Genomic DNA, 12842 nt, shown 5'->3' with positions numbered 1-12842 from the left:
GTACTGCGCAGATCCTCCGATCGGATTCCCTTCAGCTGAGTGCCTTTCCGAGCGCGGTCGTCGGGGTCCAGGAGCTCCGTAGAGGATACGTGGCTACCCATGGCCAAAGATTCTTCTTCTCTGCCGCGCGCTCTCACGCGGCTTGCAAGGTCTCCTTTCTTCTTCTTCTTCTTCAGCTACAGCAATGGCACGAGCTAATCAGTAAAATCAAGTCCAGTCTTCATTTCTTGCTGGTAAATCAAATAAAGTTAAACCTCATATTTCTAAACTCCATTTCGTCCCAGCAATAATGTCATTATGCAAAACAACTTCAATTGTAACGTCTTCACATTAAGTAGAAAGATAATTGCAATATATTGTCGCGAACCCTTGTTATTTTTCTTTATTACTGCCGGCAGCCGCTGGCATGCGGCCTTATCCATTTGCACACAAGGTCTGTTTACGCTCAATTGCGCTTTGAGACACCGCCTTAACATTTTCTTTGTCGCACAAGATTCGCCGAAGTGTATCTCGAACTATTCAATTCACTCGCGTCTGTTTCCATAATGTTTCAGTTTGTTCTACTCACCTTCTGTGGCTTTGCCCAGATATTTCTTCGCCGACATTAAAGTGAGCGCTGACGAGGGCAACGGGTGTTCGTAGTTTGAATACCGCTAAGCACGACTGCGCTGCCGCCGAGCTGCTTAATTATTTTGAGAGCGCAAGTCAGGCCGATGCAGAGAATTCATTTAAAGGGACACTAAAGACACCCAAAGAAGCTACGAAAATCTAATAAACTACATTTGGCGACACTGTCGCCTCATATCCGGCAGCAAAAAATCGAATAATTGATGATATATTGCGATAAGAAGTTGAGCTTTTTTCTTGTTCCCGCCGGTCGAATTCAAACTGTTTCCTCCCACTACGTAGTCGGGGTAGAGTGACGCACACTATGAAGTATGCGGAGACTCCCTGATTGCTAGCGAGCCGGCGCGGCCCGCGGCGTCGCATCCCTCAGGGGCCAACATGGCAACAGCGTACTCGCAATCGACCATCGGCTCACAATACGTGACGGCCACAGCCGAAATAAATAAAACTATGAAGAGAGTAATTTACCGACCGATTGGCCCATAAAGGAAGAAAAAAAAACAGAGCGCTTGTAATGCACAATACTTTACGCGTTTCTCAAGCCTTTGCGCTCCTTCTTGCACTGCATCCGTATAAACAAACCGAGTCCTCGGTCATTGCAATGCTTCCCGAAATGTTTACATACAAATAACATTTAGTTACCAGCAAAATAGTTTAGTTACCAGCAACATGCCTCGTCATCTGCTGCTTTCGGCATTTTCACCACTACGTGACAATTGCTACGGATAAGCAATTAATTGGAGGTAAATATGAGAGAGCTCTAGAAATCTTTTGCTGAGCTGAAACCTCCAGCGCATATTTTGCATCTGTTTCATTGTACCGCTTTCGTAATGTTAACAAAAGCGCAATCCCCGCCGGGGTGGTGCAGTGGTAAGACGCCCGACTACTGTGCCGGAGTTCCCGGGTTCGAACCCGACCTCGGCGGCTGCGTTTCGATGGAGGCGAAACGAAGAGGCGTCCGTGTGCTGTGCGATGTCAGCGCACGTTAAAGATTGATTGATTGATTGGTTCACAGGAAGGGAAAGGCGCAGTATCTGTCACACTTGTAGCTGTGGACACCTGAACCGCGCCGTAAGGGAAGGGAGGAAGGTGGGAGAGAAAGTGGATAGAGAGAAAGAGGAGCCGTAGTGGAGGGCTACGGTGTAATTTGGACCACCTGGGGATCTTTAACGTGCGCTGACATCGCACAGCACACGGACGCCTCTTCGTTTCGCCTCCATCGATGAGGCGTCCGTGTGCTGTGCGATGTCAGCGCACGTTAAAGATCCCCAGGTGGTCGAAATTACACCGTAGCCCTTCACTACGGCTCCCCTTTCTCTCTTTCCACTTTCACTCCCACCTTCATCCCTTCCCTTACGGCGCGGTTCAGGTGTCCACATAGCAAGTGTGACAGATACTGCGCCTTTCCCTTCCTGTGAACCAATTAAAAAAAATTAAAAAAAACAAAAGCGCAATAAATAAAGTAAATGAATAAACACTCGAAGGGCATCAACGAACGGCAGCCGAGTGTCGGAGTTTATACGTACAGTTGAATGATCATTTAAGTAGCTAACCCTTCATGGACGCCTCACATCAATGAAAGTACAGGTATACCAAACGGAGGATAGGCACGGCCGCTCGATGGATGCGCTTCCATCGAGCGGCCGTGGGATAGGCATATGGATTATTGTGCCAGTGTCTGCAGAACTTGGTGCCGGAGTCCAGGAGAACCCGCTGTGGTGATGACTGGGTTCGATCCCGACCACCGGCGGCTGCGTTCCGATGGCGGCGAAACGATGTGGCGTCCTTCAATACAGAAAAAAAAAAAAAAACGAAATGATGTGGCGTCCTTGCGCTGTGCAATGTCAGCGCACGTTAAAGATTCCCAGGTGGTCGAAATTACTCCGGAGCCCTCCACTATAGCACCCGTTTCTTTCTTTTCGCCTTCACTTCCACCTTCCCCCCTTCCTTAAGGCATCGAAGGTGGAAGTGAGGCGAAACGAAGAGGCGTCGTGTGCTGTGCGATGTCAGCGCACGTTAAAGATCCCCGGGTGGTCGAAATTACTCCGTAGCCCTCCACTATGGCTCCTCTTTCTATCTTTCCACTTTCACTCCCATCTTCCTCCCTTCCCTTACGGCGCGGTGTCGGTGTCCACAGAACACAAGTGAGACAGTTACCGCGCCTTTCCCTTCCTATAAATAAATAAATCGGTGAAGGCTGAAATAAAGCAACGGGTGCTTCCTTAATGCGTGGGCCCCGCCGGGGTGGGGCAGAGGTAAGACGCCCGACTACTGTGCCCCGGGTTCGAACCTGGCCTCGGCGGCTGCGTTTCGATGCAGGCGAAACGATGAGGCGTCCGTGTGCTGTGCGATGTCAGCTCACGTGCACTCCCCTGATAGGGCTGGGACAGGTAGGTCACCACCGCTTGGTGGCGGAGGCTAGCCTGCCGCAGAATTTTTATCTGTTGTAGGCCGTTGTAAGCCGTCATTGCACCTGCCACCGTTTCGGTGGTGGACAACAGCTGTTGTTGTGGCGCGCGTCTTCCTCTCCCTCTTCCTTTTCTTTCTTCTCTATTTTCTCTTCTGTCTGCCAGAGGCAGTGGAGGTGGAGGGCTACGGAGTAATTTCGACCACCTGGGGATCGTCAGCGCGCGTTAAAGATCCCCAGGTGGTCGAAATTACTCCGTAGCCCTCCACTACGGCTTTTCTTTCTCTCTATCCACTTTCACTCCCATCTTCCTCCCTTCCCTTACGGCGCGGTTGCGGTGTCCACAGAAATCAAGTGAGACAGTTACCTCGCCTTTCCCTTCCTATAAAAAAAAATAAAAAATAAATCAGTGGCTCAGCTACAGAGCCAGTAGCAGGCCCCTGAATTTTCTTTTCCTTCTTCCTACAGCCACAACAACAACAAGGATCGTCGAAATTACTCCGTAGCCCTCCACTACGGCTCCTGTTTCTCTCTTTCCACTTTCACTCCCACCTTCCTGATGTTGTTGTTGTTATGAACTTTATTTTTACACCGATGTAGGAGGCCCCCTACTCCCCGCCCCCGGCACGCAGGCCAATGGGACGGAGGCCGGGGCCTTCGCGACTTAAGACAGGCGAAGCGACAGTGTTTCTTCGCGGCTTCAGCCGCCAGGCGGACAGCTTGCTGCTGGTTGGCGGGGACTCGCTGCGCCATCGTTGGCTGTGAGCGAAAAATTCTGACTGGTCGAAAGAATAGGATGACGTCAAAACCGCATGAAATGAGATTTAAAGCAGAATAAAACGATTAACGCATAACTTCGATAATGGCGGTGTCTTAAGAATCATTGTCTTGAATTAGAATGAAACTTTATCAGCATCATTGATGATAGAAATGATTTCATTTGTTTGAAATCCTGAGGCATTATACAGAACTTATATTTTCCTTTAGAGGAAGCTTTCAACATTTTTCGGTACATTTCGAACCCATGCCCATTGGGTTAAAAGCCAGAGATAGGCAACATCATGAGGTGTCAGCCTAACTTCCTGAGGTTCCCAAAAATCAAACTGCCACCTGACGCAACAAAACAAAATTGGGCGGTTGTCAATGTGCTGTGCAAATGTAGCCTTCGATGGCAAATGAAGAAAGAAAGAGCCCTCCGAGCTTCATTTATAGCTTCACAGCATCGCGAACCCTGACATACTGTTGAACAGAGGTGGGCAACCTTATTAGGTTTCAAGAAAACTTCATAAAGTTGCCCACCTCAGTAAAGCTAGACCCGCTGTACCGACTTGACACGCAAGGCCCTTTCTAATCCGGAAGGGAATATAGCAAGATATGAAAATATTGGAGAAACTGGTATTTTTGGATTGTGGAGAGCGCGTAAGGGGAGTCAGCCCTTCAGCGCTTTCTTGTACTCAATGAGCACCGTGCTGTGTCCAAAATGATGGCGCCCCAAGACATGTTTTCGAACAGGCCATACACATTGTAATAGAATGAGAAATGTGTGTATTTTGGTCCCACGTACTGAATAACTACGTTCACACAGTCAAATATTGACATCTTCCCGTGGTTACTTCAGTTTAAACGTTTTGATAGTTGATATAAGACCCGTCGAGGAGGCCGCTTTTTTAGACATGTATATTGAGAAAAAAAAAACATATGAAGGCAATTAGCAATAAGATGAAGCTAACGGGATCAGGGCATGAAAAGCAAAGCACACAAAAGGGTGAAAACAACGTCAAGGAGGTGTGGCACGTGGTTGACACGTGCAACGTCTTCAAAGTTGCGAGAGACGGCAGTGTGTAGCTTTCTAAAAGCCGCTTTTTGGTGAACTGCCATAGCAATGTACTGATCTTCTGAGAGAAGACAGCAACTTGTCGCTTAGGACAATTTCACGTCTCAGGACACGGCAGAATGTGACATCAGAGGTGTCATGCCGGAGTAGGCGGATTACCGGAATAAGCTAATAGGATTTGAAAGACATCCATATTCCGTCGTGATTAACATCTTGTAACACAACGGCCCTCGCGTCACGTCACCGCCCATCCTAAGGTTATAGAAGGGTTTCACTCCTAACCAGCCCCGAGGTGTGATGGCTACCGAGCTTATTCAATCTGTCACACGCTTTACACGGAAGAATTTCTTCACATACTTCCAACATTGCACCTATTCTTGTGTCAGGATGGCCGAGCGGTCCAAGGCGCTGCGTTCAGGTCGCAGTCCGGTCTTCCGGGCGTGGGTTCGAATCCCACTTCTGACAACTTAATATCCTTTTTTTATTTTATGCAATTCATACCTTAGAATCTTTACTTCTTGAATACGCAGACCTTTGCTTTAAAAATTTCAATGATTGAATTTATGACAGGGCATACTTAGATAACTTGTAGCTGGGTTTAATACAGTTAATGAAGTGAGGAATCTGTGCTACAGGGGAGTACAGATTATTACATAAGCCGTATGTTTACATGGATCATGCAAGTAGCTGGATCTTAACAATAATAATAATAATAATAATAATAATAATAATAATAATAATAATAATAATAATAATAATAATAATAATAATAATAATAATAATAATAATAATAATAATAATAATAATAATAAATTACAGGGTGTCTAGTATCCAAAATACCTGTGCTGGGTCTAGTTCTTCACTCCCATGGTGCGCACGGAGAAGTCAAAAGCTCTCTATACACAAAGTCAACAAACCACCCGACTGATTCGCCGCACAGCCAACCACCGATCTGGCTTACGCGAGCGAAACACAATTCGCCTCACCCAAGCTTACATTATAAGTGCATGAAGACGGCTCTTTACGGAGTTTTATGTTGAGCTATATTCTACAGTATTATATAGTATTGTATCACGCTTCCTCTTGTACTTGTCTTTTGTTTCCCTGCCCTCACCTCCTCTACAGTGCGAAAAACCTGAAGGTAGAATAAATGAAATGAAATACATGCTTGTTTAAGTGTTATAAGTGCTACAAGCGTTCGATGTCCCAATCGGTGAAAAATTCGGGGTCATTCTGGGCATCAAAATTGCTATTGAGAGAGAAGTCATGATGTGGTCGTGACGTAACACTTAATAACGCCACCTAAAAGAAAAAAGAATTGGTTGGGATGTAATGGAATCTCGTCCCTGGGTCGCACACCGCCCCAGGCCACCAAGTAAGATTCGTACAGTGCGCAGAAGCCACTGTCCCGTATTTACCTCACACAGTGCACAAAATACGCTACAGCAAACGCTAGTTAATTCGTCATAACCAGCCTAACTACTCCCACTGCATGGCGCTCCTGTCACCCTTGGAGATCAGCGGTTTTTCTTCTCTTCGATTGACATGCCCTGGTCATGCCCGTTTTTTCTTTTTGAGTTCTATTAGAATATCGATAACCTGCGATTGTCCCCTTGCCATTCGGCATGCTTCCTGTTTAATAACGTTAAATTTAACAGTTTTTGTTCCATAGCTCTCTGAGTGGTCCTCGATTTAAGTCAAATCCTGTTCATTAGCCTCTACGTTTCTCAACGATTGATAAGTACCGGCGAAATGCAACTGATATACATTTTCCCCTTGAGGCATACTGGTAATGGGCCATCCATGACCGGACATCACTTGCCGAATGTGCACCAACTCAGTCAGAGTCTCCTGGTTATTTACCTTTAAGTATCCGGATCTACAGTTATTACTTGTCCTAAGTGGACATATTCAGTCACAATTTCCAGCGCCTCGCTACCAGTCGTAAACTGATAGAACATTATTTCACTCTTTTGCATATTAATTTAGGCCTATTGTTCTGATTTGCCCATCTGTATGATTAATCATCCTTTGCAGTTCATCATCTGAACTGCTCAGAGAGACAGTGTCATCAGCAAATCTCACATTACTGATGTATTCCTCATTAAAGCTCATCCCTATTTCCAATCCAGTGCTCTGAATACCTCAAAGAAAGCGGTCTACAGAGATACTACAGAGATCGTATCTCCTTGCCTATAATACCTTTCTTTATTAACGCGAAATTCGTTACTTCGCTATGTTCACAGAGTTCTGTCCGCAGACCGTGTCCGCAGACCGTGTCAGCAGACTGCGTCCGCAATATCGTGTCGGCAGCATTTGCGGATAATTGAGAAGCGATAGAGATTAATGAGTGGTGTCAATCGATAGAGGCTTACGTAATGTAGGTGCAAAAAATAATAATTAGGTAATTAATTAGATTAACTGGTTCACAGGTAAGGAAAGGCGCAGTATCTGCCACACTTGTACTGTGGACACCCGAACCGCGCCGTAAGGGAAGGGAGGAAGGCAGGAGAGAAAACGGAAAGAGAGAAACTGGTGCCGTAGTGGATGTGACGTCACGCAACCGAAGTGAAAAGGGCATAGGAAGGGATTGGCGCCAATTTGAAAGTGCCAAAGACTAAAAGGGGTAAATAAAAAGTGAATTAATATGAGGTAGAGGATGTGACGTCACGCAACCGGAAGTAGAGCTGAAAACGGTTATAGGAAGGGGTTGGCGCGCAATTTGAAAGTACCAAGACTAAAATGGGCAAACAAGAAGTGAATTAAGCTACTAGAAGCAACCAAAGCAACCAACAGCAGCATCCGTGCTTTCAAATTACTTCAATGTAGGTTCTGCAGTACTCGTTAATTTTTATATTTCATTTATTTTTTTTTATTGTGAATTATGGTTTCTCTGCAGCCACTATAAATATTCGCTTGTACTTTAACACATGGCTCCACTATAAACTGATTGCACAATTCCCCCATGACTGCTGAGGTTTCGACTGAGTGAAATGCTTTTTTTTATAATGAGTGAAAGCTATAAATGGGAACTGGGTATATTCCGAGCACTTTTCTTTTCCCCAATTGATGGCATGGGCAATTATACTGTACTGTAGCATTTAAGAAAGTCCGCCTGGTCCTTTGGTTGAAATCTAAGGTTGCTTTCATTCCGTTACCAATTAATTTCGTAAATACTATGTAGGCAGGGATAGTAAGCTGATTGGTCTGTAATTAGTCCTTGACGTCCCCTTTCTCATGGATTAAAACAGTATCAACGCTCTTGCAAAGTATTCGTGCAGTCGCTATCATGAAGCATTGTTCATAGAGGGTGGTGAGCGTTTCTGACATTATATCCCCCCCCCCCCCCCCCCTCCTTGAACAAATAGGCAGTTACCTGATATTCCCCAGTTGCTTTTTCCCTTTCATAATTTCTAAAGCTTTCTTTACTCTGTTCCTCGTTACGGATGCCACAATGTCATTATTATGCACTATTAAATAACGCTTACTGAGAACTGCCGCCTTCGATTTCTTTCCTGATTTAGGCAACCATATACATATTGTTTTGTTATGGCCACTAGACACATGTTGAGGTGCTAGACGTCTCTCTGAATGCCTCCTTTCTGGTAGAGCTGCTAAACGGTTCAAAAATTACAAGGCTGTCTTCAATACTTTCTTGAGCAAAGGAAGTATGCAGGGCTTCTAAGTTTATGTAGAGAAACCGCATAAGCTGTGGAGCGTTCTTAATATCGACTCTTATAAAGCTTTTGCTTGCTAAGAAGTGGAAATCATTGGAGAACAGAGCGGCAGACAAGAACGGAGTGGCACCTTCCTCTGTTTATCCTACTTTCAGTCCTTCACCCGTTTTTTTCTGATGCTCTTGTTCTCACCTTTCACTCCCCTCTTTTAATTTTTCCGTCGTCGGTTCATCCTACTTCTATTTTCCTTTTACACCCTTTTTGTCTCATCACTGTCGACTTTTACTTTTTGTCGCCCGTTTAACCCTCGCAGTGTTGGGCAACGACAGCTGGTGTGTCTCGCCCGAGCTCTGCTTCGCAAGTCGCGCATCCTGATCCTGGATGAAGCGACGGCCGCCGTGGACATGGAGACGGATGACCTCATCCAGGCGACCATACGAAGGGAGTTCGCCGACTGCACCATCATCACCATCGCGCATCGCCTCAACACCATCTTAGACTACGACAGGTAACGCACAATTTATCAAAAGTAGTCTCATATTATAACTTCTTACTACACTCCGTTCAAGCTGGTGCCTTGCCCACTGCGCACTGGCCACTAATTGCGTTGATCCTGAAGGCGCTTGCAAAGACAAGGACTACATCAAAGGGCGCACGCAGGCTTACTTCCAACTGACTTTATGTAGTGCGAGAGGCGTAATATTATACTATTGAGGTCACCTGCGCATGCGTCAAAGCTATTCCCACAAAGTCATGATTACCTTATGGGGTTTTACGTCACAAAGCGGCTTAGGCTATGAGAGACGCCGTAGTGGAGGGCTCTGGGAATTTGGACCACCTGGAGATTTTAACATGCACTGACATCGCACAGCGCACGGCCGCCTTGCTTTTCGCCTCTATCGAAAAGCGGCTACCGCAGCCGGGATTCGATCCCGCAACCTTGGGCACAGTAGTCGAGCGCCCTAACCACTGCATCGCTACGGCGGGGCTTATAATCATGGAAAACACTTTCTTAAGCTGCACACCTAAATATTGTTACATACTGTATCTTTTTTTTCTGATAACAGAATCGAAGCTGCACTTATACAATCATCGCTAGTTCGCGCTATCTCCGAAGGCAAACCATTTTTTGTTGAGGCTTTGGAGATAGAGCGTACTGGTGATAATATGCTGCAGTCCTTATCTTTCATTGCGCTTTCACTATCAACTTGGTGAACCAACTCGCCCAAACGCGGCCATTATTTCACGAATCATGTATGGAACCGACTTTGTACCCCCTATTTGCTGAAAATGCTGAAAACAAATAACAGATGTTCTGTCCGGTGACAAGAATAAAATCACGTAATAACACGTCTCAAGAAACTAGAAATGTTTATTGTGCTGATAATTACACTCTCAGGATCCCCCAAGCCTTTCATCGGAATCGCGCGTGCAGTCGTTCGTACTAGCTAAGCTATTTCATCACGTAATTAACGCGCATGACATCTTTGGTCGGTGCCATTACAGCCAACCCAAACAGCCTAAATAGGCACGAACATACATAGCGATAAAGGTAGATGGCAGGTGACAAGGCCGTGCGCAGATTGGTCGGCGCGTTCTGTGACGTCACGAGACCAGATGAAATGACTGGGTTGGAAATGAGCTGGCAGGTAGGGCAGCTTCTTTCAAAATACACACACTGGCGAACATATTGTGCCGCCTCTATGATTAGCTGAGCTGTTTCGTGACGTCACAGACATGTATTCTTGTATAGGTATGCATCAATCTATGATCTGCACACCATATCCTATGACTGAATTATGAGTGACCATAACCTAACCTTTTATCTTCACTTAACCTTTTATATAACCATACGCTTTAACCTAAACCATGAGAGAAACCAGCATTTTTTAGCACCCAACATAAATGCATCAATCATGTGTCCTAATTTTCCCTCTGAACCTTCACTTCACATATGATCGATATTTTAGTATGAGATCCACCCAAGCCAAGGATATCAGTTTGAATACCACAAGGTTGTCTGCCTAGCATGTTTCGTATAGATGTCAGTCGACCACTTCTGCATTCATGGGCCTGCAGATAGCCAACTTAGGTGCAAGAATATGTCTCCTTACACTGTACAGTTTAATATCTGCCTTTGGGCAGAGACTGGCGAGGCGGCTCGTACGTACACTCTGTCAATGTTACGAATAATACGTTGCAATCACTGTGACGGTCAGGGTAACAAACGCAACAGTACTGCTGAGGCGTTAGGATGACAAACAGGATCTTTGTCAAAGGTTTATTGCTCAAGAGGCTTTGTTTATAGGCTGCGTTTTGTGCGTCGTTATGGGTTCTCAGTCTTTTAAACGTATCTTGCGCGTAAGAACTTTAAATATCCGCTTCCGAAGTTCAGGAATTTTACAAATGTCACAAGGAATCGACACTCGCTGCACCCTCAAGCTATGACAAAGGCTTATCTCATGAGCAGGAGACAGCACAACTCAGCACAGTTGTCCTGGTCGCCATACGTTAACACTGACTAGAGCAAACGACTTCTGATGTCAGTGGGGTAAGTAGTCACCTGAGAGGCAATGATCTCTAGGTGAAATTCCACTTTTATTCCTCTAAAATGCTAAGTGGAGCAAATGAAACAATATGTAAGTGATGTGACCACAAAAAAGCTAGCTATTCCATGCGTACATATGCTGCAAATCCCGAACTGCGCAAGGGACTGTTGGATAAATATCTGCGTGCATATATGTATATGTATTTGTGCGCATTTGCGTGCGCGTGCGTATCTGTGAGTAAAATAGAGTGCATTCTTTGTGAGAGCGCGGCCTATATTAATGGGAAAGCACTAATATGCTCACCATCAGCGACCAAGAATCTTGCTCGACCGTACTTGGGCCATTCCTCTGACACTGAAAAAAAATTAATTGGAGCGGATTCCAACCGGTCAGGAACCAACCCGTGCACTCCGGTTCAGTAACCATTCTTTCTAATCACTGAGCTACCACAGCCTGTGCCTTCGCTCGTTGCAACCAGGCTTAATTGGTTGGCTAGAGCTGCGCCTTTTGTCGCGGTGGCTCCCTAGCACGCCTTTGCACCGGAGCTGATCGCGGAGGCCACGCTTAGACCTCCGCCATTTGATGCGGGTACACCCAGACGGCGCCACTTGCGGAGCTGAAGCTGCACGGCACCACACCTATCGCTGAGAAAGTTCCTGCAACCCTGCTTTCACACGGCGTTAGAATTGTAACAGAAATTCTCTGCCATTTAAGTTTGGTAAAAACTAATAGCAAGGATATGTGACGTCATCATACTTTATGTAAGCATCTCCAGCTGCAAAAAGAAATCTCGTGATGTCACACCATAATCGAGTTAACAGAGATAATTTCTGACACATTTTTATCTCCCACTCACGCAGGGTCATTGTCCTGGACAGCGGAGTGATTGCTGAGAGCGATTCGCCGAAGGAGTTGATGAAGCGAGAGTCTTCACTCTTCTACTCACTGGCCAAGGACGCCAACTTGCTTCCAACGCAGCAACAGCAATGGGACTGACGTCACGCATTCATCTGATGTCACCATTGTCAACAAAGTGCTAGCATGCGTATACTGTGGGGGGCAGGAACTCAACGAACATCGCCCATTCAATTTCTCTATACCTGCGACGTGTTTACAATACGTGTCAAGTTGTGTTCTACAGCATGTTAGTTAGTTGTGTATAGTTTTGTTCGGCCGACCGAGTAGCCAAGAACCGGAAAAGGCAACCTGCGATGGGCTCAAGGCCTGTGTGATCACTCCAAATGAAATATTATACGCACAAATATGCTCGTAGGAAGTTTTTTTTAGCAGTATCGTAACACATTTGCGATAGAACGTTGTTCAGACCACATTGTCGCTGACGTATTGCTATTCATTGTAACAGAAGTTGTACAATACACGCGAACTTTAATGTATCATATTTATTGGCGCATATAAAGTTTTGTGATAGGCTTTGAGGTGTCTTTTATTACCCCTTCCTTTTGCCATCATCATTATTCCCGAGTCGGCATCTTCCCGGAAGAGAATAAATTGCGCCGTGGACGTCTCTCTCAGGTATTTAGTTAATGCCGCCCACGTCACTAAACCCGAAGTCATTACTGACTAAGCATTATAAAAAAGTAAACTCTCAACCCAGGGACAGCTGCACAGGGCACCCTTTAAAAAACGCTTGAAGTTCACAGTTTGAGTTCTCATCGTATAAATAAGCCTGTTAAATTCTCTCTCAGTTTTGGTCTGTGATTCGGTAGCAGCCACCCTATCTATGTTGA

General features: G+C 45.6%; 1 protein-coding gene and 1 non-coding gene across 2 annotated transcripts; both read left to right on the top strand.

Moving 5' to 3' along the window:
- The first annotated feature begins 2247 nt into the window (after positions 1 to 2247).
- LOC146173676 (ATP-binding cassette sub-family C member 3-like) lies at positions 2248 to 12568 on the top strand. The gene is made up of 3 exons (XM_084585242.1): positions 2248 to 2345; positions 8859 to 9053; positions 11955 to 12568. The coding sequence occupies exons 1-3, from the start codon at positions 2248 to 2250 to the stop codon at positions 12088 to 12090; spliced, it is 429 nt and encodes a 142-aa protein (XP_084441368.1). The 3' UTR covers positions 12091 to 12568.
- Positions 5250 to 5333, top strand: TRNAL-CAG (transfer RNA leucine (anticodon CAG)). Its single transcript has one exon. It is a non-coding gene; the product is annotated as a tRNA-Leu (tRNA).
- Positions 12569 to 12842: the final 274 nt, after the last annotated feature.

This window comes from Amblyomma maculatum, chromosome 11 (assembly GCF_055883805.1).
Source record: "Amblyomma maculatum isolate TAMU_Amacu chromosome 11, ASM5588380v1, whole genome shotgun sequence".
NCBI lineage: Eukaryota > Metazoa > Arthropoda > Arachnida > Ixodida > Ixodidae > Amblyomma > Amblyomma maculatum.
This window is presented reverse-complemented; position numbering and strand designations above follow the sequence as displayed.